Genomic DNA, 26,581 nt, shown 5'->3' with positions numbered 1-26,581 from the left:
TTCCACATGTGGACATAATTCCATAAACATATATGGAAGAACCTCTTCTAAACTCTGGAAAGGGGATAACAATCAATTGCTCAGAACAATTAATAGTCTTAGAGGTTCAAACTCTGACATGATGAATAATGGCATGATTACAAAGATTACTGTTAATGAATGAGCAGTTAATCAGACTGACAAGGAGCTTCTTCTAGCCCAGTTTGAACCCCTTATTGTTTAAGGCTCCTTTACTGCAAAAACAAAGACAGTGAGTGTAAACTTTTCTGTAAATTAAAAAAAATGTGTTTTTATCTTAGTTCACAGTTTTTGTAATACACTGTTTCCTTAGAGGAAATGTGTGTAAGCAACTGTGAAAAAACTGTAATACACGCACATGTGTTACACCCAATTATTACTTTTATAATAACATAACTTTTTATGCAAGCTTTGTGTTGTTCGCACACAGTATCATTCAGTGCCAAAAATAAAGCATGTTTTCCCTGCAGGAACGCCCCTCCCTCGCTTCTCTCCTCTTCATACATAGAGGAGATACACAATCACACATATAGGAACTCACAACACGCATAAACAGTGGACGCGCGGCCCTCCCAGCAGGCCTTATTTCTGACCCGTCTCTCTCCGCAACGCTTCAGAGCACAAACTCTAAAAATACCAGCGCTTGGTAGAGAATAGAAGGAGAGACATGTGAGCAGCACCTGTCTGCGCGAGTGATAACCTGTGTACTACAAAATGCAGAGAGACGCAGAAGGGGGGGGGTAAAACTAATTGCATTGACCTAATGGATAAATGAGAGCAAGGCCCAGCAGCACTGTTGACTGGAGAACACACACACATATAAAGTGAGATACACACAATATTCATACTTACTGTAAGCCATGACAGGTCGAGAGAGCCACGAAGGAGCGCGGAATGTCTCTGACCGTCCCCTGATAGTAGCAGTGCTCTCCTCCCTGTGAGAAAACACAAACACACACAGATTAAGATCACACACACACACACACACACACACACACACACACGGTCGCCTTCTGAAATGTCTCAAACACTGAGTGAAAAACTGCACTTGCTGCTTTTATTACCATAATCCATCAGGAAATGACTTCAGAGCGATCAATCACACAGAATTCATTTGCTAACACGAGTGCAAGTATGATCTGGTGTTGATGTGTGTGTGTGTGTGCATGCACTGAGTGTGTGTTTGTGTGGCACTGTGCACGACCATCTGTGTGTTAACTGCTCTGTGACTCCATGCTGACTTCTGCCCACAATAAGAGGCCACAGCATCGGTCACTTGTAAAAATGTTTCCATCTCCGTCACGACTCGTCGTCGACCACTCATTCTCTCCATCTCCATCTGTCTGTGTGCGTGTGTGTGTGTGTGTGTGTGTGTGTGCGTCCTGCGAGCGTAAACACACTTTTATTTTCTATAGACGTGTATGATGTCTAAGTGTCTAAGTGCTCTGCAGGCCATCTCTTCCTGGTCCATCATTGCTGCCTAACAGCCATTAGGCAGGAAGCCGGCCTCCCTGAGGAAACGCAGCTTTTATCAGAGGATCAATTTCTGCTCCTCAGTCTGACGCTCAGCAACGCACAGCTCCATCCACTTCTACCTACAGCCCTCCCTCTGGAATTCACCCAAATCCATGTCTGTCCTACGGGTTTGCGTGAGGACGCATGTATCAATTTTTATTCTGTTCGACATGTCGAAAAAAGTGTGCGAAAACCTGAACGACAGGCTTTATAATGAAGGCTTACATAAGGTGTTGGAACCTGGCTGCAGGAATTTGCTCCCATTCAGCCACAACAGCGTCAGTGAGTGAGGTCAGCCCCTGATTAAAGGCCTTCCAGTTCATCCCAAAAGTGTTGGATGGGTTTGAGGTCAGGGCTCTAAACACCACTTCCACTCTACACTTAAAAAAGTATTTCCTCATGTACCCAACTTTTTCAGGTGAATGCTGTCATGTTTGAAAAGGAGAGGGTGTTCCTTTAACTGATGCTATAAAGTTGCAGTGTCAAAATGTTGTGAGGTTTAGAAGTGAAGGTAACAAGACTAGATCAAAACCGCATGGCTGACCGCATCAGGTCAGTGTGCGCTTTTGTGGGCAATGTGTTACAAGGACTGTCTTATGAGGCCAATGACGTGTTTGAAAGCAGGTGCGCGCTGCAGACGTAGGTGAGGACAGCGGAGGAGCAGCCCTGCCTACTCCCCGAACAAAGTGTCCAGAGCCATGTAGACAGAGTGTTGTGTCAGTGGGGGTCCAATATGCTCCATGATCCGCCATTGTGATGTCGCATCTCTCTTTCTCTACGGCTCTGAAAGTACCGTCACTCACTCATTCAGTCAGTCAGTCAGTCAGTCAGTCAGGCAGTCACCCGGCAGTCAGCCAAAAATGTTTACATTGTTTTATACAGTGAACAAGTTACATATTTGTGTTTACAAAGAAGAAGACATGCTTTACACAAACATGCTACACACACAAAGGCCAGGAATACACATACACACACACACAAACAGGACCCTCTGGACACGTATTAGTGGAGAGATGTCAGAGTGAGGGGGCTGCACATGGACAAGCGCCCCGAGCCGTTGGGGTATTCCAAGCCATGTCCCTACTGACTGAGCTACCGTCTACCCAACACGCCCACGCCAAGTTGTCATTGACATGTTTGAATATTCTCTCCTCCATCTTTAAAACTGAGGCAATTATTTGCTGAATCTACTTTGGGATATTTTTTAACGTCATCCTGGCTTCTGATTGGTTAGTTCAGTGACATGTGATCAGGAATGAGGAAGTGTTTTTGTTGAGAAGCTGATGAAGTGTTTAGTGATGCTTAAGAAAGTTAACCAAACAACAAGAGTGATCCAACCACCAAACACTGAACCCTTACGTTACAATATCATTTTAGACATACTTGTATTCACTGACTTGCTTGAATTAGACGAGAAACTGGATACAAACTCATATCTACTTGTCAAGTTTGGAGCTGGAACCAGCAGCTTGTTAGCTTAGCTTAGCATTTAGGTAAGCAGAAACAGAGCACGGCTGTCCAAGGGTTACAAAATGCGCCGAACAGCAACTCCAAGGCTCACTTATAAATACATTAAATCTTGTTTAGTATCGTCGCCATAAAGAGACTCTGAACAACTACAAACTGATGTTTTTACACTTTGTTTTTTGTGTGGACTAAAGAGGTGATAGAATGTATTAATTTGTGAGCTTTAAACGTGCTGGTAGGTGGATTTTGTTACTTTTTTGACAGTTGTTTCCCCTGTTTCTCTTTATTTTGAGCTAAGTGAACCATCTCTATAGCTTTTATTTACTCGACAAACAACACTCAACTGTCGCTGTAAGATTTCCCTTAATTGGAACAAAGGGACTCTTTTAGGTTTAAAGGGAGTAGAAGAGTTAAAATTGTTTAAAGTTTCAAAGAAGTCATTTGTAAAAAAGATTCCTCATAAATGATTTGTTTTTGTTGCTGTTCCTGACTCTTACCCGTCTCTGCTCTCACGCGCTCTCTAAGATCCAATTATGTCTCATATCTATCATTTCTGAATCAGATTTTTAAAGGACATAGTGAACACGATATGAGCCTCAGGCATGTATCAAAACAACCTTCTCTGTGTCTATAATATTACATTTGGGATGACCAGAAACGACCAATAAGACTAAAGCACAGCTAACAGCAGAGTATTATTGGCATTAGAGGGAAAAGGACAGATCGAAAATATATGAATGGGGTGCATCAGAAGGACAAGTTTGGTAGATAAACCTAAATGGAGCCACAGAAGAAGAGGGAGAGAGAGGTCGGGTAAAGAGACGTAGAGCGAGCGTGAACTAAAGAGACACAGAGAGAGCTATTTTTAAGTGGAGCTGTGCTCTACTATCCCCGCGTCTCTCCTCCCCTGTCGCCCAGAACCTTCTGCTCCACTTCTCATCGAAAGAAAGAAACACCCGAAACCCAGCGCTGTGGGTACATCCTCACTGCATGTGTGTGTTACTTATTCAGTCAGATCCGTGATCTCCTCAGACCCATATAGGAGTAATTAATCATCTAACGTGGACACCACAATGCACAATGAAAGGTGGAGGTCAGTCAGATTGTTAACAAGTAGGACGCTCTGCCCTCTTGTAACATAATGTGCATGTTAAGATGAAGCACTATGACAATTACTCATGCTTTACCTACTGTACAGGGCTGGACAATGTGACAGAGAATTTTTGAAAGGTTATTTAATATTTATTGCAATGTATCTAAACTATTGGGTGATCAGGCCTTCGTGAGCGATGCTGAAGATGAATGAGAATGACTGCTTAATGGCGCTGGAGCTTTATACAGTATAATGGGGGTGTCCATATTAAGGCAGACTTACTCTATAAATAAACACTTTGAGTACTCTATAAAGTAGACACTTAAAGTAGTGTATAACAAACCCGATCACTACACCATGGTCATAGAGTTCAGACATGTAATTCATCTTGTATTGAAGGTTTTTAACTGTATCATTATTATAAAGAATAATTCTCACTTTTAAACTTGCAGGGTTGTTATTTCACCTAAATCGCAACTTAACTACATACAGTGGAGTGTACAGTGTAATGCTATTCTAAAGTGGAGCCCATCCCAGGTGTCATCAGGCGAGAGGCGGGGTTACACCTGCACGGATCACCAGTCAATCACAGGGTTGACACATAGAGACAGACAACCTTTAACGCTCACATTCACAGCTACAGGCGATTTTAGAGTCACCAACGAAGCCAACGAGCGTGTGTTTGGACTGTGGGAGGAAACGAGAGCACCCGCATGCACAGGGAGAACATGCAAACTCCACACAGGCCCTGCGTCCGAATCGAGATGCGAACTAGGATCCTTCTAGCTGTGAGGCGACAGCTCTAACCGCTGCTCCGCCGTGCAGCCCTGTTTTAAAGTGAGTGTAATGTTTTCATGCATTTTTGTTTGTCGGTTCTTGTAGCAGCAGCAGTAACACTTTTTAAAATGTAGGAGCTGATTGACGTCCTCAGATAAGACATTCCTGTCAGGTTGTTTTATTAAACAGTGTTTTAACTGATTTTCCAGAATACGTCTTATATATAATATATTTAGTAATAGGGAGTTGTATCGATACAGCCAACCCCTAGACCCCATGTAAGTTTGAGCCTTTGAGTTTTCTATCTACAAATCAATACTAAAAAATAAAACTTTACACATTTAAGCCAAACTGACGCTGCATGAGCTAACATGGGAACATTGTATTATAAATTCTTTATAACAGACAGCTGTAGCATCGTGTTAGCTGTAGTTAAACAGTGGGATGTCCTAAGTTTGTGCTAAACAAGGATTTGTAATTTCTCCCTTCATTCAAAACACTGACTGTGAACAAAAAGCTAACTGTTGCCACATTTGTGCTACATTTGCGGATGTGCTCCATGAACAGAGGGATATCAGAGCAGCAGCTGTGTTATGACAGCTGACAGTTTGACCTCTGTGAGCAGAGTAACAAACAGGAGCTTGTCTCATATTAACCTCCTGGAGCAGCGGCCATTAATAAAGAGCGCCTCTTATTCTTTCCAAGCTTAATCCAAAAGGCGACTGGCCTTGGTCGGACTGGACTCTTATTCTTTCCACATCTAAGGTGAATTAATTCACAGAAAGATGGCTTCATAATAAGTTCCATAATTAAAGGAGACTACATCACAGGATACGTGGTGTAATAATTTGGATCATTCTCTGTAAAGTATCTAATATCTCACTAATCTGCTGCTTAGCTGAGTAAATCCTGACCCTTATAATCCCCCCACTTATGTGGTGTAACGCGACGCCTCGGTGGATGTCCTGTAACTGAAGTCCAGATTTCAGAGGATTATCACAGAAATCTTAATTTCATGTTAGCTGAAGGTTCAGGCCGCGGCTACTGCTCCACGCTGGAGCTCTGAAATGTAAGCTGAGCAGAGACTGGGCGGCTGGATCGGCTGTGATTTCTGTGTGTGTGCTAAGTCACACATTGATTAACCAATGAAAGGCTCAGGGAGGGGGGGGACCTGTAGCAGCTGAAGATTTCAGAGGAGTCGATTCAGATACATTACAGTTATTTGGAATCACAGTTAGCTAAACATCACAGCATGTTTGGTACATCCTAGATACACCTGGTACTAACATCTGATCTGAAGCTTTATATATTACCTTCCTGCATGTTCACCTGGTATTAATGTGCGCTCTTGTTTTCCAACCACATTGTGATTGATTCTCATTAGCAAATTAAGCAGGCGGTCCTGGTGGACGTCAGCAAACATGGTGCACTGCAGCTCAATGGAAGTAATTCTGCTGTTTAGAGCTGCAACGATTAATTGATCGTCAATTGTTTCATTATTCTTAAACTTGTTTAGGAATCAATCGATCTGTTTGAGTAAACAAGCAACATTCTATGATTCTGGCTTCATGATATTTTCTGGTTTCTCTATTGATCTATGACAGTAAACTGAACGTTAACGGGTTGTGGATGACATAAGACATTTGTCTTCTTAGGCTGTGGGAAACACTGATCAACATTTTTCACTCAAACATTTTTGATAAATCAAGAAAGTAATCTATAGATTAATCTGCATTAAACAAATGTTAGTTGCAGTCCTAAAGCTACGGGGCTTTTGCTAAAGAGATGATATATTTTGATATCTGCAGTATCGGGGCAGCACAACAAGATGTACATACCACGTTGACATGTTATCTCCACATAAATATTTTATGTTTAAAAAGTGTAAGAACGAGCTCTCAGGAAGTGAGCAAGACGCTGAAGCACTATTTCTTGCTCTATTTCGAGTTTCTATCACATAACTTTGGCTTTTGTATTATTGCTTTTTATGTCATATTTCAACGTTCTTTGTCATAATTACCACATTTTATCTCATTCTTATCAATTTTTTTTTTACAACTTTTAATGTTTTATTTTCTTTTTTAACTGGCAGAAACTTCCCAATCCAGCAGATATGGAGCGCGTTAGCCTTCAATAGAAGTTGTCCATTTATTCTCTTTTAGTTCTTTGTTCAGTCTCCACCCACCTCTTGCGGCTTTTAGGACCTGTGTCCACTAACAGTGTTTTTTGTGTTAGCAGCAACTATTTTCTGTACAAAACCGATGCAGTTCAGCGTCCTAAGCGCAAAAACGCTCTCTCGGTATCAGCCGTTTTTTGTCGCTGTGCTCTCAGTTGAAAATAACACAATTTTGTAACACCGCCGCTCTCGTCAGTGTCACTCCTCCCTCACTGACCAATCAAAATCAAGAAGAGGCGGGACTTCAGATAGCAACTTTTTCAACAACAACAGCAAAGGAGAAGCTAATCCTTTTGTTTTTTTACGAGGGTACAATTTCCAGGTCTTAGAGCTGCTGCTAATGTCAGGATTCCTTTACATTGTTTTAACGTTTTCTGTGTAAAATGTCCTTAAATAAAAGTAAATATTAAACATTCAGAGCGATTTCAAACAGATTTAATGGTCAAGGGAAGCGGAAGTGCCCCCAGACAACTTCTATAACCTAGCAACACTAAGCACTGAAGAGAAGCGCTCTGAAACACACTGTTAGTGGACACAGGCCCTTAAGCTGCTAAATTCTCCACTATGTTCACCAGCTAGTTGCTTTGTGCTAGCTGAAAACAGCTACCTGCAGAGTGACACATTACACAGTCTTTTAAGAAGGTGTTAAAACTGCATGTTGTGTTAACATGCTTTTATCCTCAGCTGCACAACTAGAAATAAACTTAAGGTAACACCAGGACATCGTAAACACACTGTAGCTTCCATTCTGACCGCTCGTGTGTGAGTGAGCATGAGCAGAGATGATTTGCAGAATCTTACATTGGTGACGACAGTCCTCCCTTTCTCTGACAAATGCCTCTCCACGTAGCCCGAAGACAGCAAATCACTGTGAACAGAGAGGCGAGACAAAAGAGAAATAAAGTTAGAACAATTGCGATGTTCATTCTAGTGTCACTCACTTATACAAGTGTGCTTGTATTTTATAGGACGATTGTATTCGGTCTTGGCAGCACAAAGCTTCAGAGCATCAGCCCGGCTAATTATGACCAGTGTACAGGGACGAGGCTATTTCCAGCACGCAAACTCACACAAACACAATTATACAAATCCAGCCTTCTAGCAAATGTCTGCTGTGTGTGTATGTGTGTGTGTGTGTGTGTCCAAGGAAAGAAGGACAAGTAAAGGTCAGTCAGGAGTAAAAGCAGTGACACAGGCAGAATGGGAAGGAGGCAGGAAATAAATTGAGAGAGCAAGGAAGAGAAAGAACGGCATAAATAAGAGGAAATCAGCCTGTGTGTGCTTTCTCAGCAGAGCTGGACCCACGAATCCCAACGGAGATACACACTGCAGGCCCAATCTGAGACAGAGATGTATGAGCTATAGTGCAAACACACATACACAAAGACACACACACAGCGTAATGCGGCATATGAATGGGGATTTGTCCCTTATTCAGCCTGAAACATATCACAGGAAAAGTTTAAGCATCAGAGAGATACATAGGAGAATAGAACAATAGATGGACAGATAGACAGACAAAAGTATCTTTGTAGCATCTTAATATAATAAGCTCAATATCTATACATATAATAAAATACATCAATCAGCCATAACATCATGACCACCTGCCTAATATTGTGTAGGACCATGTTTTTCCGCTAAAACAGCCCTGACCCGTTGAGGCACGGACTCCACTAGACCTCTGAAGGTGTGCTGAGGTATCTGGCACCAGGACGTAGCAGCAGATCCTTTAAGTCCTGTAAGTTGCGAGGTGGGGCCTCCATGGATCGGACCTGTTTGTCGAGCACATCCCACAGAAGCTCGATTGGATCGAGATCTGGGGAATTTGGAGGCCAAGTCAACACCTTGAACTTTTTGTCGTGTTCCTCAAACCATTCCTGAACCCTGTGTGCAGTGTGGCAGGGCGCCTTATCCTGCTGAAAGAGACCACTACCATGAGGGAATACCGTTTCCATGAAGGGGTGTACTTGGTCTGCAACAATGTTTAGGTAGGTGGTAAAAGTAACATCTACATGAACGGCAGGACCCAAGGTTCCCCAGCAGAACATTCCCCAAAGCATCACGCTGCCTCAACCGGCTTGCCTTCTTCCCATAGTGCATCCTGGTGCCATGACTTCCCCAGGTAAGCGATGCACACGCACCTGGCCAATCACATGATGTAAAAGAAAATTGATTCATCAGACCAGGCCACGTTCTTCCACTGCTCCGTGGTCCAGCTCTGATGCTCACATCCCCATTGCAGGCGCTTTCAGCGGTAGACCAGGGACCGGTCTGCGGCTACGCAGCCCCATACACAACAAACTGTGATGCACTGCGTGTTCTGACACCTTTCTATCAGAACCAGCATGAATTTTTCAACTGTTTGAGCTACAGTAGCTCTTGTGCTGGATCGGACCACACGGGCGAGTCTTCGCTCACCACACGCATCAATGAGCCTTGACCGCCCATGACCCTGTGGCTGGTTCACAGGTTTTCCTTCAACTTCAACATCAACTTTGAGGACAAAATGTGCCCATATATCCCACCCACTGACAGGGGCCACGGTAACCAGATAATCAATGTTATTCACTCGACCTCTCAGTGGTCATAATGTTATGGCTGACTTAGTATGGGGTGAGGTTGCTCTCACAAATTGGTGGTCTGATCACAGGCACACACACACATTCACAAATGAAGTCATTGGAGCATATATAAACACAAAGTACTGTGGGAGAAGTGAGCTTTTATTTCTTATTCTTACACGTTCAGAGAATCGGGCCAGAGCCAACAGTAATCTGAGGCTTGTAAACACACAAAAAAAACTCACACATACACAAACACACACAATGTAAGTGAGACAAATAACCCAGAAGAGGGGAGCACAAAAATCAGTATGATACAATTTTTCTATCAGATTACAATTAGTTAATATTTGCTGAATCAGGGCTCTAAATCTGCTAAATCACAGGTAGGCTGCTGTGTTTATCAGTCAGACTGCAGGAACTGACACAAAACTGCGGAGCTGAAACGGTGTGTCGTATCTGAACAGACCATTCGCCCGCGCAGGACCAAAAAGCCATCAATCAACTGTGACTTCCTGTCAATATCCAGACAAGAGACAAGTAGGTGGGATTAATCTTCATCTTGTTCCCTCACAAAACACACCAGCCTCTTCTGCAGCGTCACAACAACAGTGTGAGTGAAGGAAGGACAATGTAACTCAAGTGTGAAAGATTTGCATTTCAAAGAATGCAGATAGAACAATAAATATGACGTGATGATAATGTCACCGTATTATTTAACATATAATTTAAAATATGGAGACGAATGTGACAGAGTTATTATTCAGATAAAAACAGCTTTCAGAAGAAAACTGAGCTAATAATAATAGTGAGACTGAACGACGACATCACTGTAAATGTAATAATTTTGGCTGTTGAGGGACATAAGACATTTGAAAGAGCTTAAAGAGAGAAGTAAAGTGCTCACATAACTGTGGAATAGTAACTGAGTAGATTGATACCTATCTCTCTTTACAGTACAGGACATCAAGTATGAAGCTAATGCTAGCAGCCTGCTAGCTTAGCTCAGCAGAATGACTGGAAATAGCTAAAAATAGTGCCGTTGTCTCTCTCCGAAGGTGAAAATAAATTGTCTAAGTGTAAAAACAATACGTTGACGAGTTTGTAACTGTAACCCCAAGGTAATGACAAGACTCCCAGAAGTCACGGCATCCGGCCAACAAACAGTAAACTCCCCGTAAAACTAGCATGTTTCATATTTTTCAATAAAGTGAGAAATAACGTATTAATTACTGAGTTTAGAAGAGGTAGTAGGCAGATTTTGTAACCTTTGGACAGAGCCAGGCTAGCTGTTTTCCCCCGTTTCCAGACTTTAAGCTAAGCTAAGCTCTGCTAAGCTAAGTATCTGCCCACTATGGCAAAATATTTGGCGTACAGACATAGGAAAAGTATCAATCTACACTTATATCTCTTAACAAGAGAGCAAACAGACAACTGCAGGAATGAGTCTCAAAATCTAGTACTGAGTTAGCATGTTCGGCTTCCTTCCTTCCGTCCTTTGAAGTTGTTTTCATGCACCTTAAAAGGTGGTTGCTAGCATGTGGCTAACAGAGCTAGTTAGAGACATTAAATGTGATTAAACTGAACATTGAAGCTTAGTGGTTTTGATGTTGAGGTTATGCTAACATGGTGTTTGTTTTTAGCGTAATGTTTTTACTTCAGGTGACTGCATTTACACTTGAAAGTCATAAAGTGGTTTCATTAGTGGATATTACAGTGCTAAAGACAATGTGTTATTATAGTGCAATGATCCAAAATCCAATGGACAAATCTCACTTTTTGTAGAGGGATTCAAAGTAATGCTGGGTTACATCATCTCTGTTACACTCTATGTCTATCATAGTCTATCATAACATGGACCAGCATGTTTTTTTCCTCCATTTAAAAAGAGTGAAATCTTGGTCAAAACGAGTGAAAGCAGAAAGATTTCCTGTAATGAGTCATAATCAGGCAGATGGAGGGAAATTGTTTTGCTTTGAAGGCAGACACATGATGTGTTTTTCAAATATTAACTGAGCGTTCTTTTAAGCAGCAAAAGTTTTCCACAGATGATAAACCGTATATTATTATATTATTCGCCCGAACTCCCTGACATCAGCGTGCACACGTACACAAGCACTGTAGGAGGAGGCTGCTCTCTCCGATGACTAATGGGCATTTTGCTACAGCAATAAAAAAAAAGTATGCACGGAGAGAGCAGAGTAAAATGGAAAGAGGGAGAGAATGGCCGTCAGGGGGGGAATAATGACTGAGGAGAGGAGAGAGGCAGTGAAAGTTAAAGAGAGGAAGGCACAAAGTGTGAATACAGAGCTCAGGGCCCTAACAGATATCCCATCATGCACTGCCAAGTGCTCTCGTATATGATACCCACTATAGGTGTCAAACAAGCAACCCCCATCGTACACATTTTACACCCTCTAATGTCAGGTCACACATCCTACACACAGATCACTTCAGACTTGCAATAACATGGTCCAACACACGAAACATTTCATCCACATTTTGCATCAAAAGGCGCTGCCGTCAAAATATTCATACACTCCTGTGATGAAGACATTCGGTGTGTGAATGAGTCACTGGGTCACAGCCGCGCTGTTAGCCTTTGTTCTGCTGGGATGTGTGTTTAAGATTCAGAGCTTGTGATCTTTATCCGGCCCCTCGCTGAGCGCAGGCAGGGGGAACAAGCAAGCAGCATACTGAGGCAGCAAGGCAGACACACGGGCCTCTAATGGAGGACGCTGATAACAGATTTCAGCTTTAATTGTTGGGGGATTTAAATAATTTATTTGACAGACAAAGACGCAAACTCAGCCGTGACCCCATCCCCCACGCTGACACACACACGCACACATCTCCTCGCAAAGCGCTCACGATCCCCCCTCTTCCTGTTAACATGTGCGCACGCTTGTGTATAAAGTCTGCGTGCTTCGCTTTGTAGTTTTGCTTTGATACAGAAACAAACACAAAATGTGGCAGAAATACAAACACTGATTTACTCTAATGTGCGGTTTGCATGCGATGTAGCTCCCAGTTGACAAATGCTGCAAACTTCTAGCATAAATGATGATCAGAGGGAGGCGGTCTTTCTAAAAGAAGTTGAGGCCTTCATTAAGAAGAATAAACTAAAAGAATTAGGATGAGGGAAACTGTACATACATACAACAAATTATCACAACATTACACATGCAAAAGCTTAAAATAACAGATGTATAAGTGTTCTGTCTCATGTCAGGCATACTTGTGCTGCATCTGGAGCCTGCAGACAACATGTGGGGCTGAAACACCCACACCCCCTGCTCATTTTCTGCCTCATTCAGTGTCTGTTACTCTCAATCTCTCTGCTCATAGCTTTTTTAAATACTCCACTTATCCTCGACTACACTGAAAAAGAGATTTCTGCAAGCGTCGGCACGGCAACATCTGTTAGAGAGCTGTCATCCGGCTGTCAATCAAAGCCTGGAGGAGAATTTAGAGGTGGATCCACAGACGCTCCGCTTTCAGCTTACATCATTGAGCAGCCATTTACATAGCAATCACATCGCTCTCTCACTTCCTCTACACTTTAATGTCAGTCAGCCCACTCATACACACAAACACACCAAATCCGAGAGCAATGACGCCGCTTCAGCTGGGAAAATGTTGCTCTGAAAAGAGGAGGTAAAAAGTGAACTGAGTGCACCGGGTCCGTCTGGCTGTCAGTCACATCAAAACTTCACCCTGCCTTTAAAGCATTCTGTTTTGAGCTGCTTTGGACGAAGACATCTGCTATGGCAACCCGGTTCGATCTCCTGAGGTGAATCATGCACACACACAAAAACAAAGTTTCCGTGTGGTCTAAAATTCCTCTCACGATCTGTGTCGCCTGGCAGCGCCGTGGCACTGGGATGAAAAACAGCACCAAAAGGACAGATTGGCAGGACTAATGTTTATATGTGTGTAGCGGTGTGTGTGTGTGTGTCAGTAGATTGGCACAAGGGTTGGGGTAGCAGGCCTTTCATTGCTTTCACGCAGTCCAATCTAGCTGCTTTCAAAGACTCTCCTTAATACACCCCAACATCCCACAACACAAGTGAAAAAACAACACGAAGCACATTTAATCAGATGCATCCGTACATCTATTCACATCTGCACACGAGCACTGTAGTCATCAAACAGACTTCTGCTCCATATATGGATTTTTGTCTATTTAACCCTGTAATAAAAGGGCAGCGGCACACAAAGGGCTGAACATGTGCTGTGTCAGGCCTTCATAATGAGGCGGGGGGATGCTGAGGAAACGCAGGGGAGAGTAGGGATAAGAGCACCAGAGGAAACATGGAGGGGGGGGGCGCAGCACGATGGAAAGGTGGGTAAGAGAAATAAAGATGTGAAAAGGAGCGAAGGAGGGAAGGGGGAAGGAGGTTTCTCTTCAGGGAAAGCTGCAGCTGCTTTCACCTGCCCACCACCCCCTTTCTCTAGCCTCACCCTCCCTCCCACTGAGGCCTCATTAAAGGTCTCCAGGCTATAATTCATTCACTCTCCAATCACTTATCAGACATGCAATTCCACCGACACACTCGCTCGGATCCCTGCTCTTATTGCACGGGGAATACGGATGCTCACAAACAAGAAATACGGGCGCAAAAGGAGCAAAAAAAAACGAGACCAGAAGCTTATACTCTCCTCATCTTTGTGACATGGGTCCATTATGCAGCTGGGTCTATAGCACGCAACATACAGACCGAATAAAGAGGCCTCCTGAATTATGCAGTGCATCGGGATGTTGTGGGCACGAAGAAGAAGATGCAGATCTGTATCTGTGAAAACATGTGGCTTGTTAGTGAACTCCATGTAAACAGATAAACAGACAGACTTTTGGAGGCCTGCACACCCGGGACCAAACAGTCACGACTGTTTACTTATGATCATTTTACGTCCTCGCATTCATCATTACATGTGTGTTTGTGGGTAAATCTGCACTCCATCTATCCACCGACTGCATCAGATTTTGTACAGTGGTAAATTTGGTTAAATAGTTAATCTCCTGACAGTAAACCATACTTTCGATTGATTTTTATTCAGCATGACGGAGGGAAAGGAGTAATCTACAGGAGACAATGGTCTTTAGAGAGGCATTAGTATCTTTTCCTGCTGAGAGAACAACAGTCTCTCCTCCTGTCCCTGTCCTCATCTGCAGTCAGCTCCTGGATCTCTCTTTGTCTCCGCTAATCCTCCACGCGGAGTCGAGACGGCTCGACAGAAGAGAGGGGGAAGGAGGAGCGGTGGGAGAGGCAGAGGGTGAAGATACAAAGGGATATAAGGGGAGACGGGAAGGAAGAGTGAAGGAGCAGAGAAGAGAAGGCTGGTAGTTCAGTGCTTTACATCCTGCAAACGGGTACAAACACAAACCCTGCTCTTAAAGGGTTTCAGCTACACTCTAAGGATGGACCACTTTTGTACAGACTAAAATATATCAAGAACTACTGGAGGGATTGCTATGAGATTTGGTTCAGCCATTAATGCTGCCCTGATGATGCATCCTACTGACTTTGATGAACCCCTGACTATTCCTCTGCACCGTGAGGTTGACAATTGTGGCTTGGAGTAAAATGCCTTGAACACTATTTGACGGATTGCCATAAAATTATGTGCACACATTCATTTTCCCCTGGGGATGGATTTAATCACCTAGGTGATCCCTCATATTGTCATAATACTTTGGTTAATAACCAAATACCGGCAGAATTAATGACATTCCTATCAGCCTCAGCAGCACTCTCTGTGTTTTGTGCTACTGAAGACATTTTCCCATGCTTACAGCATAAAAGCTAAGATGGTGAACATCGTTTTATACACAAGAGATCGTATTGTGAGCATGTTAGCATGCTGATGTTAGCATTTAGCTCAAAGCACTGCTGTACAGTCTCACAGAGTTGCTAGCATGGCTGTAAACAATACTCAAACAATACTGTGCATGAGTGCATTAAACAAGTTTTTTTGGCTACTGTTTTTCGTCCTGTTCAAACACTGACTGAACTACAGTTTAAACTACATTAGACCATATTCACATGGCGGCCACTTTTCTATGACGTCATACCCATGGTGTAAAGCTAGAATGCCGTTACAATGTCGTAGGTTTCCAACAGTTGTCACTTCACTGCTTACAGATTGATCTGCAACTGAAAAGACAAAACTGTGAAAATGCAGAGGAAAATCTGGTCATATCTCAAGATAAGAAATATTGGAAGACCCATTAGCTTCAACCAGACAACAGCTAAAATTAGCATCAAGCTACTTGCTAATGTAACTGTTGGCTGGGAAGAGGCTAAAAGCTAAAAATTATCATTTGGTAGAGTCACATGATAAAATAAAAAAGGCTTAAACTCCAAACTAACATTACGTTAGCAAGCAAGCGCTTTCTAGATAACAAGTTAGCTAATATTTTAATAGCTAGTAAGTACGTTAATTATTTAGTGCCTTGCTGTTAGCTAGGAACAAATAAAATATTAGCTAACTTAATGTTATCTAGAAAGCATTTGAATGCTAGCATTAGCTGTTGTCTAAAGTTAGCTAATGGTTATCAAATATGTTGTTTTACGGCCAGATTTCCCCTGGAGGCGTTTCTGTTCATTGTCTTTTTAGTTGGTCATTTATCGTGAAGTAAATGAAAACGACTGCCAGGTAAATTTAATTTACGGCATGGAACTTAGACGGACATGATACCAGCATTCTTCTGAGCATGACGTCAGAGAAAAAATTTGAATACGCTGAGTAAGGCTAAAGCAGCGAGTTTGGGGCTTATTTTAAATACATTGAGTAGGACATGAATCACTTACATCACTTTTGTTCAAGAAAGGGATCCTTTAATGGCCACAACTACTTTGAAGCTAACAACTGCTTCAGTATACATACAGTCATGTGACTTTTGTTTTAAGACTTGCAAGGCCTCTGATGTAACACCCACTCCAAAACGCACACATGTACACGCTGTTAGCTCTAACACCCATGCTGCTATTTGTTCGTCTAATTAACCAAGCTCACCTCCATAAAATTAGTTTAAATCCACCTTCCCGACACACACCACAAACTCTGCAAAACACAATCAGACTCACACAAACATACAATCACTCCCTTACATACAAGCACACACCGTAAATACACAATTCTAGATGTGTTGTGAGCCACTTAGCAAACACAAACTGTAATATGCTGTTTGTGAGCTCTGCATTTACTCACACACACAAACATAAGTCCCATAGCTTTAGTGTGAGCAAGTGTGTGTGTGTGATCAGTGGACACACAGATCAGAGAGAGGAGCCCTGCCTGGAGCGAGAGGGAAACAAGGAAGTGGGAGATGGGGATGAAGAGAGGAGAGGAATGGAGAGGGGAGGAAGCAGGGACTATTTTCTTTTTAGGGTACTCCTTTCAAGTACGTACCTCCCTCGAGCATGCACACACACTAAAACACACTCCAGTCTATCTCACCCTACCTACTGCTCTTACTCAACCCACCCACCAAGACTCAAGGGTGCATGAAGGACATCCACACTCATCCCTCTCTCCGTCCTCTTCTCTCTCTTCATCCTTAACTATTTCTTTTCCCTCTCCTCCTCTCCCTCTTCCTCTCTCACGCTCGCTCCACTCTGTGTTTTTCTCATTAAGTCTGCAGTAAATCAGATCACGCCTGTCTGCAATAAATTACAGACCTGGGAACAGAGGAAGGAGAGACGGAGATGGAGGTGGAAGAGGAGGAGAAGAGCAGAGTTGGGTTGTAGCAATGTCAGGATGCAGGGAGCTAGACACGGGAGGGTGATATATCATCCCGGAATGGGACATGAGAGGGAGGTAAATCATATATATGTGGAGATGTGAGGCCGCGTGCACATGTACGTACAAGCGACACATGATGAATACGCACAGGGATGCGCTCAAGTAACAGCACGGCATCAGCCGAACACCTACACACATTTTAGGGATCAAAAGAGTGAACATGACATCAGCTGAGCCGCATTTTCTTTAAGTGAACGAGAGATTGTTGTTGGTGAAAAATACTTTTAGAAGCAGAAAATCCTCCAGATATGCTGCTCAAAAACAAGTAGGAGGAGATGTTTTCCAAAAAATGTAAACCCACTCATTTAACACAAAGATGTTGTCAGATGACTGACATTCAGATCATCTCCAAGGCCTGTCCCAGTTGAATCACAACACAAACAGTGACAACGTGTTAGAAAATATCCACTTCCCTAGCTTCCTATCCCCCATTCTCTTCATTTTTCCTCCTCTTTAAGTATTGATTCTCCCTGTTTCCATCTGTGCCTCATTCATGTCGATCCGTCCTTGTTATCTCTAATTAAGACAACACTTTACGCGCCTCCTCCGCATCTGAGGCCCCGACAAGACGACACACGCTTCTCAGGGTTCATATTAACACACACACTCTTCACACACACGCACATTCCTACCCAGGCCCAGACACACCGACACATTAACACATTCATCAAACCGCTGAAGCAGAGGATGTTTGGTTAGCATCATGCCTAACATAAAGGCAGTTTGAGAGACCCCATGGTTGTATCAGTGCTCTACCCCCCTCCCCACTATCATCATCCCTGCTACACACACACACACACACCCTTCACAGAGATGAATAATGCATTTGGCATTGCCTGTAATTGACCTCTCAGCATTAGCATAAAGAAGGGAAAGCTGACAGGACACAGTAGTAGAAATAATAAAACAGTGAGTGTCAACATGAGGAGAGGCCTCCTCTCTTTGTGATGCATCATTTCGTAACACAGAGAGGTTATGAAACTAGTCCCAGTCGTCCCCACCTGTTCTTCTGTCTGTCTGCTCTCACATACTGTAAAACATACATAACCAATCACATGGACATGTCCACTCTGCTCACTAGTTCTCTCACATGCACAGAAAGACAACCACAGGCTAGGTGGCTCTCTTACCAGGTTCCAAGGGTTTGTACAGAGCGAGGGAAAAAACTTTTCCTGGAACAATTTAAAGCCATGTTAAAAGTCCATGTTTCTGAAAAATGTAACAGCTTTGAGCGGGTCTGAGTCCTTTCCTTGTGTATTTGATGATTGTATTTCTTGTTTGTTATTGTTTTATCTGGTAACTGGTATGTTGTCTTGGCCAGGTCTCCCTCGGAAAAGAGATTTAATCTCAAGGGACTTCCTGGTTAAATAAACGTTTAAAAAAGATAAAGACACATTAACACAGATGATCTACTATAAAGCTCGTCCTCATATATGTGCTGAGTTATGGCGGGACAATAATTCAATAATATCACTGAATTAAACGTTCAGTGGCATCGTATCATCACGATTTGAATGTAAATGACATTTACATGGGGTTTTGGTTTACTGTATGAACTTTAAAGCTCCTGTGAGGAACTTTCAGTGTGTGTTGATTTTGGCACCCCCTGTGGACAAAGCCGTACCTCTCATCTCTTTGCTGATTTTGTCCTGTACATGCTAAAGTGGTGGTTTTTAATAAAATATCTCATCCTGCTTTCTTTAACAGTCATATCTATCAGTCACTTAAAATGTTTGCCTTGGAAAATGTAAACAAAGGCAGCGTGCAGTTTATCACTTCGCCTGACACCTACCCCCCATCAGCAGCTTCAGGCATTAAAAATAACTATATAGAAATAATCAATCTTGTCGCTGATGGTCTGGTTTGCTTTTGTAGCTCATATAGAGTGATCAGAATTAATTTCTGTTTGACTGATTTGATATACCAATGTAAAGAAAATATAATAGTTTTTGTGATATTGATTGATTGATTGTTTGCCACACACTGCACTTAGTGCTTAATGACTTATACTGAATGCACAAACAACAATTTTATCTATTCACAGCTGTAGAGCTTCACTACTGGACATAACAACTTTTGTGTACACGTACATGACTGTCTGTATCTTATATGTACTTTTGCAGTTATATGTCGCAGTGTGCACGTACAGCGTCTCAATGTTTCCCGTCCGCCGCACGTTGGACCAGCCGGAAACCAACGAAGACGCACACATGCTTGTTCACACCCTTCTTTAATCTTACAGCACCATCTATTATTCAGCGGGAGCAGGTGGAGGAGGCGGGGTGAAGGGGTAGTTGCGGTATGGCTGAATGGAGAGTGGGTGAGGTGGGAGGGTCCAATCAAGGGTGGAGATGTGTGTGTGTGTGTGTGTGTGTGGAGGCTCAGGATGATGAAAAAGTGAAGCAACCCCCCATCCTGTGCACATTTTCGTCTCTCCAATCCAATGAATGGTAAATTTTAGCCGGCTGCTGAGATTGAGGAGTAGGAGGAAGACAAAGACAGCGAGGGGGAGTAAAGACCCCATGACCCACCACAACCCCCTCCTGACTTCCTCTTCATAAACCACCACACTTCAGATGAGCGGCTCGTGTCAATGCGGCATGTTGCTAATGAAAGAGTTAACAACTCCAGCACACACATGCATATACTTGATAATAATCCCAATATAAGACGATTATTCTAATCAGGTTTTTATGTACAGCAAATGCCTCACTAGGGTTTAGCTCCGTAGGAAGGGGTGCACCAGCAGTGCAGGCTGGTTTAGGCAGACTGAATGACCCTTAACCTGATTAGGTAAAGTCCCCGACTCACGGCCCTTTGCTGCATGTCATTCCCCACTATCTCCTCCCCATACTTCCTGTCAGTCTTCGCTGTCCTATCAATCAAAGGCAACTCCGCAAGGCTTTATATATATATACAGTGCTGTGAGGTACATTCATATTAGCATACTAGCATGCTTATGCTAGGCAGCGTTATGATAACCATTGCTGTGTCATAATTTGGACACTTCCATCTATGCAGCCCACTGCTTACACTTTGTATTTACTTGCATTTCACCCATTTGTGCCGACAAAGTGACCGCCCCTTTTCCTAAGTAGCCAAAGTGAACAAATTGAGACACAGTTCTTAGCATGTTAGCATGCTAAGATATGCAAATTAGTGCCAAACTCAAAGTTAGCCCAGGCTGAGAGGAATGCTATTCGTTTCTTAGCGATACGGTCAAAAACCAAAGCTTAACATTTTCACTTCATGATGGTGCTACATATTTCAGTGGTGGACCGATCATCAGTCAGACGCTGTGATCCACAGAGCCATGCTACTAGCAATGCTAATCATTTGTGGAGAAACTACAAGTCAGGTACGTTTTCTGACACTGAGAGCACCGGGCTGAAAATCGACATTTAAGAACCTACATGTGTCTAAAAAGCACATGCGTTCAAATTCACAAGACATATGACTTTCTAACAAAACGCCTACACTGCTATTACTCACAGTCTACAGCGAAACAATGACTTGAGGCAAAGGCTCTGAGAGAGAGGAGGATAATGATGATGATACATAATGTAAAAAGAGAGACGCAGCTGAAAACTGGAGCTGAAAAACACACCTTTCTGCTGGCTCATGAAAACAATTAAACACAAAAAAATGCACAGCAGAGGAGTCACTCATTGATCAAAAATGAGAGGACCCGGTTTTGTTACTGGGAAGCAAAAATTCAAACCATTCAACTAAAATGCCTCCCACTCCTGCTCCCACGCACACATCAGCTGGTTTAATCTGTCTGGCATGAAAGCTATCTGTAAATAAATCGGCGTGGCTGTCAAGCGGGGGGGGGGCTCACAGAGGAGTGTCGTGGATGGCGATGATGAGGACAGAGGAGGGCAGCAGCAGGACGAGGAGGAGGAACCCGGGGTGTAAGCACTCAGACACAGAGGGACAGTGGAGATCTGCCCAGCGAGGGACTACACTATACAACCACTTAAACACTCACTCTTATCCTCTTTTTCCCTTTTTAATTTCATTCATTTGATCTATAAACTACTAAATCAGTTCATCACTGAGACGCTCGAACTAGGAAATGTCGGATCTTGCTCGATACGTCTTTTTTTCTCTTTTTATTTGTGTAGTTTTATGGTTAAAAAGAGACAAAGATTGATTGATTGACTGACATACAGTTTCTCTTTTTCTTTGTATTAGCTTATTGATAATGGATGTTTCACCGCGACAAGGATTTTTAGACGAAAACAGATAAACACAGTACAGCGCTCGATCAACCTTTCAGTCCCTAATTCATATTCAGAACCACACGTGTCAAATGGTGGCCAAGTGCTGCCTGATTGGAGGCTAATTCACTCTCTGGTGAGCGAAAAACAAGACTTCACTCGAGTGTTTCTTTTCAGCTGTCCTTGAGCCCACAATGTCACACAGATGACTAATGATTCTGCATTAAACCAGCGGATGATGAAAGTGCATTGATATGTTTGTGTGTGCAGATGCATATTTTATATCCATGACTGTTCGGTGCGTCACACAGTGAGCTGCAGGCTTTACAGAAACAAATCCTCTAAACCTGGGAATTCCTGTGATGTAATATTTCACTCAGTAGGGGAGTGACTCTGCTGTGATGAGCAGGCAGCATCACCTAACGTGTGTGCCAAGTTCACAGGCTTTTTATTTGAGGGCTAAATGAGACAAACAAGCCGTGGTCTCAGAGCATGACAGAGGGAAACGGAAATAGAACTGAGGAGAGGTTTCGGAAGGACGAAGCCAAAAAGGGATTTAAAAAAAGGGCAAAAAACAAGAGAGAGGAAGCGGGAGTGAAAAATAAGGAGAGAGAGCTCCTCACTTTCCATCAGCAGTTCTGTGATCAATATCAGAGTCTGACAGGGCAGTGCTCCGGCCTTTACCATAAATCACTTCCTATTATGATGGAACTTCTAAATCACACACACACACACACACACACACACACACATATATACACACAATAAGTGCTGCACACACACAAACACTCACATATACACAGATACAAATACACTCATTCAAACGATGGCCCCTTCAGCACATACAGCAGTATTTGATGTGTTGATGTCTTAAATGTACGTTCCAAACAGCGACTATCAAACAGCACTAAGAGGGCAGGAAAATGTGATTTTTGTCCAGCAGTACGACAATGACCAACTTCTACTAAAAAAAATGGTGTTTAAGCACGATGGAAAGATGTTTGACTCCTGCTCAGATTATTTCTCTAAACAAGGTAAGTCATTAAAAGCAAAACAATATTGTAATTCTCAGCCATGCCACTGCTTATCAAAAAAAATCATAGTTAGGAAAGTGGAAATAAAATTTGTTAACACAACGTCAGTGAAGAAATCATCGCACAGACAGAGAGTCATGATAGCCAGACCGATAGATACCCAAACAAACAGATAGCTAGCCAGCCTGACAGAGATAGCTAAAGACAGACTGATAGAAAGATAGCTATCGAGCTGGACAGAAAGCCAAATAGCTTGATAGCTATCCAGACAGACGACTAGCAAGCCAGATGGATAGCTATAAGCTTGTAAGCAAGCCAGACATGAGACAGATGAAGCTAACAAGCCAGACAAACTGACGGAACTATTAGCTAACTAGCAAGATAGACAACTAGCTAGATACAGACATAGCTAGCAAAACAGACAGAAAGGTAGCTGTCTAGCCAAAAAGATAGATATATGGATATTAATTAGCTGGCTAGCTAGAAAGACAGATAGCTTTTAGCTTGCTATAGCCAGGTAGAGAGGTGGCTTTTAGCTAGCAAGCAAGACAGACAGGTAGCCAGCCAGCCAGCCAGCCAGCCAGATACTCGTATAAACAACCAATGGCTTTTGTAGAATGAGAATGCTAGCTAGCACGTCTGTCAGATAACTAGACAGCCAGACAAAACAGATAGCTTTTACTTAGCCATCCAGACAGATAGCCAAAGAGACAGACACATGTAATGTAATACTCACTGATTCAGTTCAACATCCAAGATGAATTTCCTTCCAAAAGCATCGACTTGAAAGCTCGCCTGGGCCACATGGTTCACCTTAAAAGGCAGAGAAGACAGGTTATTTAATTATTACAAAAGGAATAAATTATCATATTTATAGGTTACCTCATTATCATATGGTTGGATCAATTCTCATCGACAGTGATTGATGGCTTCATTGTCTTTTTTCAGCACCAATCAGCAGTAAGAAATCACTGCGTGTATTTAGTCATCAAGGGCTTCTTCTGGATTACATGTTTGTTTGTCATGTGACACTTGAGCTAAAATTTAGACACACGGTTTGTCTAATACCCTTATGTATTACGTAAACATGCACAATGTCGCCTTCTATTATTTTACCTATATGCCCATTCATTTCTATGTTTACCAGACTGGTTTTGTTTAAAAAGCACTAAAGCCATATTTTTGTCTGGAAGCAATGATATGTACACAAACTGAAATGTGCATGTGCTGTGTGTGATTGATCTGGAGGGGGGGAATTCATTCTCAGCTCTGGGCACATATGGTACAGGCTTTATTACACACCCTTGGGTCAATGAGAAGTCCCTACAATCATTCCTGTGCAGGTCGAGGGGAGTCCCACAGCTGAGCTAAAACACATCTCACCCTCCCCTCCCCCAGACTCAGCCCACGGGGCTGCCACCTTCATTACAGACCGGACACTGCATGACAACGAGGGGGGAGCGTGCGTTTTTTTTTGTGTTTCCAATTGTGGAGGTGCCGCTGTGCTCACCCAAGGACGACCTTAGCCTGTGAGGTCCCCATTGACCACAGACTCTATTGTTTGAAGGAGTGTGTCTGTGCGTGGTCAATGAATATATGAGCGGGTAAGAGGGTGTGTGTGGGTGTGTGTGTGTGAGCACGTACAAAGGGCAATCCCTTTAGATGGCACGCTTGTGATGAAATCTAATCCGGCAGATTGGATCCATGATGGGAGGAGGTACCAGTAATTGTGTTTAATGAAAGCACATCCCAGCTTGACTGAGTCGGGCCGATATTCTGATGCCACCGCTGACTCTTCTAACATTGATTTCTGAGTTATAGCAGGCTTTACTTTCCACTCATGATCTAGAAGTATGACTGTAAGTGCTATCAATCCACTGGACACACAGAGGCAGGAAGGCAAGTGTACAAACAGATGCAGACACACTCGGACTGATTCCACCCCAAGCATTTGTTTCTTCCACCAAAACAACAGGAGCACTTTGCTGAACTCCCCATTGCTCATTCAGCGGTGAAGCTGTTTGTGTCTGAGACTGAAAATAGGCAAAGCAACAGAAGTCTATAAATAACTTCCTGTGTGTCACACATTTTAAGAAGTTCTTGACAGATTTGTTTTTAGGCTGTTGATCTAAAAACAGCCAATAACTGATCAAACTTTGTGCAAGTGACATCACGGCTGATTTCACTCAGTGCAATTCTCTTGAGATGGAGAGATTTAGAACATCAGAAAGCGAATCAAAGACGCTTACGCTTCCTCCTCCTCCTACCCTGGATCTATTCCTCCGTTATAACATATATTTTATAGTGTAGTTTAAAACTCTGATATATTTTTTATTACAACACATTTCTAAAAGTAACACAGATACATCTCCAAGGCTGTAAACTCAGGAATTACACCGAAGCGAATCATGAAAATATGAGGGTTTAAGCGTGATAGGACACGGTGTGAGCAAATCTTCTTAAAGGCCTGTGTATGAACTTAAAAAGTCTCCCTCGCTCTGCAGAAATTAGCCTCCTGGCTTTAAAATCCACTTCACAGGAAGACCGTGTTGCCTGACAAACCTTTGATGGAGATTAGTATCAGCTTCAAAGGGAAAATATTAAAATGATATCTGATGGCAGATGGTTCCTGCTAGCTTGTTTACCCATCGAGCTGCAGCTCTGTCTGAGGTGTGGGAGAGACAAAGGGTTAGCGCCACCTCCCTGCATGCTGCCATCTGTAGCCCTCTCCACTCTCCGGGCCCTGAATAAGCTAGCCTACACAAGCGTTAGCCGGACAAATTAAAAACGCATGACAGGTTTGCATCAATGCTAATTGACTCATCTGTTGAAATGAACCCAGCAGACATGGTGCTTCACTGAACTGAGTCAGCGAACACTGCTGCAGTGACTGTGATTATTATTGCACTGTATCAGGGCAAAAGTTTCTATTGTAGGCTTTCTTTTCAATCAATTCTGTTTTCCTCGTTGTTTTTTGGCAACTACCATGACTTTTTTTTTAGTTTAACCCATGCATAGCCAACTTTAGCCGACTGTTAGCCTACCGCTTTTACTCGACTACATGCGGTGCTGACATCCAAACGCCGGCTACGATACATATAATGTTACATAACAGGAAACTTATGTGTTGAGTCAAATCCTTATTAAAATGAATTATTTTAGGAACTAATCCCTCTTTAAAACACAGCAGATTATAACATACTCACATATCTAATCTGTAGAGTCCAAAAGGTACTGGATTTTTGAGTCTGATACCGATGTTGATATTCAAGAGCCAAATAATGCAATGACATTACAACATTTTTTATGAGGATTAAATCAATGTTGTTATTTCGTAATATGTCTACTTGTATCAAGCGGTATATTGTGATAAATAAACTTGTCAGTGCCCTCTTGTGGACAAACTATGTACTGACAATGCTGTTTCTAAATTATGTTAAACAAGGTGCAACTTCTTCGCATATATCTGCCATTACATCCACCAATACCCCCATATATCTGTAAAAATCTGTTGATGATATTGTCAACTCAAATATATCAGTAAAGCTCTCACAGCTATCCTTTGGTTACTTTCATTCATGAATACAGTGAAAAATGCTGCTTAATGGGATCTGAGCTGATGTAGGTGCTGGGACAGCAGCCCAGCTGATCACACAAGATGCAAGTAATCACTTAATTATTCATTATCCTGATGGCAAGACAACTACGGCTGATTATTCCCTAAATGTACAGTGTGGACAGAGTCAACGTGACAACTGAGGACTTATTACTACAGGCTGTATATCTCATGTGTAAGGTAGAGTGGTCTGTTTTTTTGCATATAAGGGCAGTGATGACCCAAATAGCACCCGCAGACAGTCTCATTAGCGCAGCTTGTTTCCGCCTAAATGTTTCAAGCCTCTTCT

General features: G+C 42.7%; 1 protein-coding gene across 1 annotated transcript in view; it reads right to left on the bottom strand.

Moving 5' to 3' along the window:
• Nucleotides 1-26,581, bottom strand: part of adam22 (ADAM metallopeptidase domain 22) — a 58,056-nt gene that overhangs the window by 30,664 nt on the left and 811 nt on the right. Inside the window, exons 3-5 of the mRNA XM_069655915.1 lie at nt 23,413-23,489; nt 7,848-7,914; nt 871-953 (exon numbers count right to left, since the gene is read on the bottom strand). Coding sequence (XP_069512016.1) covers nt 871-953; nt 7,848-7,914; nt 23,413-23,489 — 227 coding nt within the window. The remainder of the gene's footprint in view (nt 1-870; nt 954-7,847; nt 7,915-23,412; nt 23,490-26,581) is intronic.

The sequence above is a fragment of the Semicossyphus pulcher genome, unplaced genomic scaffold (genome assembly GCF_022749685.1).
Source record: "Semicossyphus pulcher isolate SPU_LCO1_2020_fin unplaced genomic scaffold, fSemPul1.0.p SCAF_9, whole genome shotgun sequence".
Lineage (NCBI taxonomy): Eukaryota > Metazoa > Chordata > Actinopteri > Labriformes > Labridae > Semicossyphus > Semicossyphus pulcher.
Note: the sequence above shows the minus strand (reverse complement) of the source record. Positions and strands in the feature narration are given on the sequence as shown.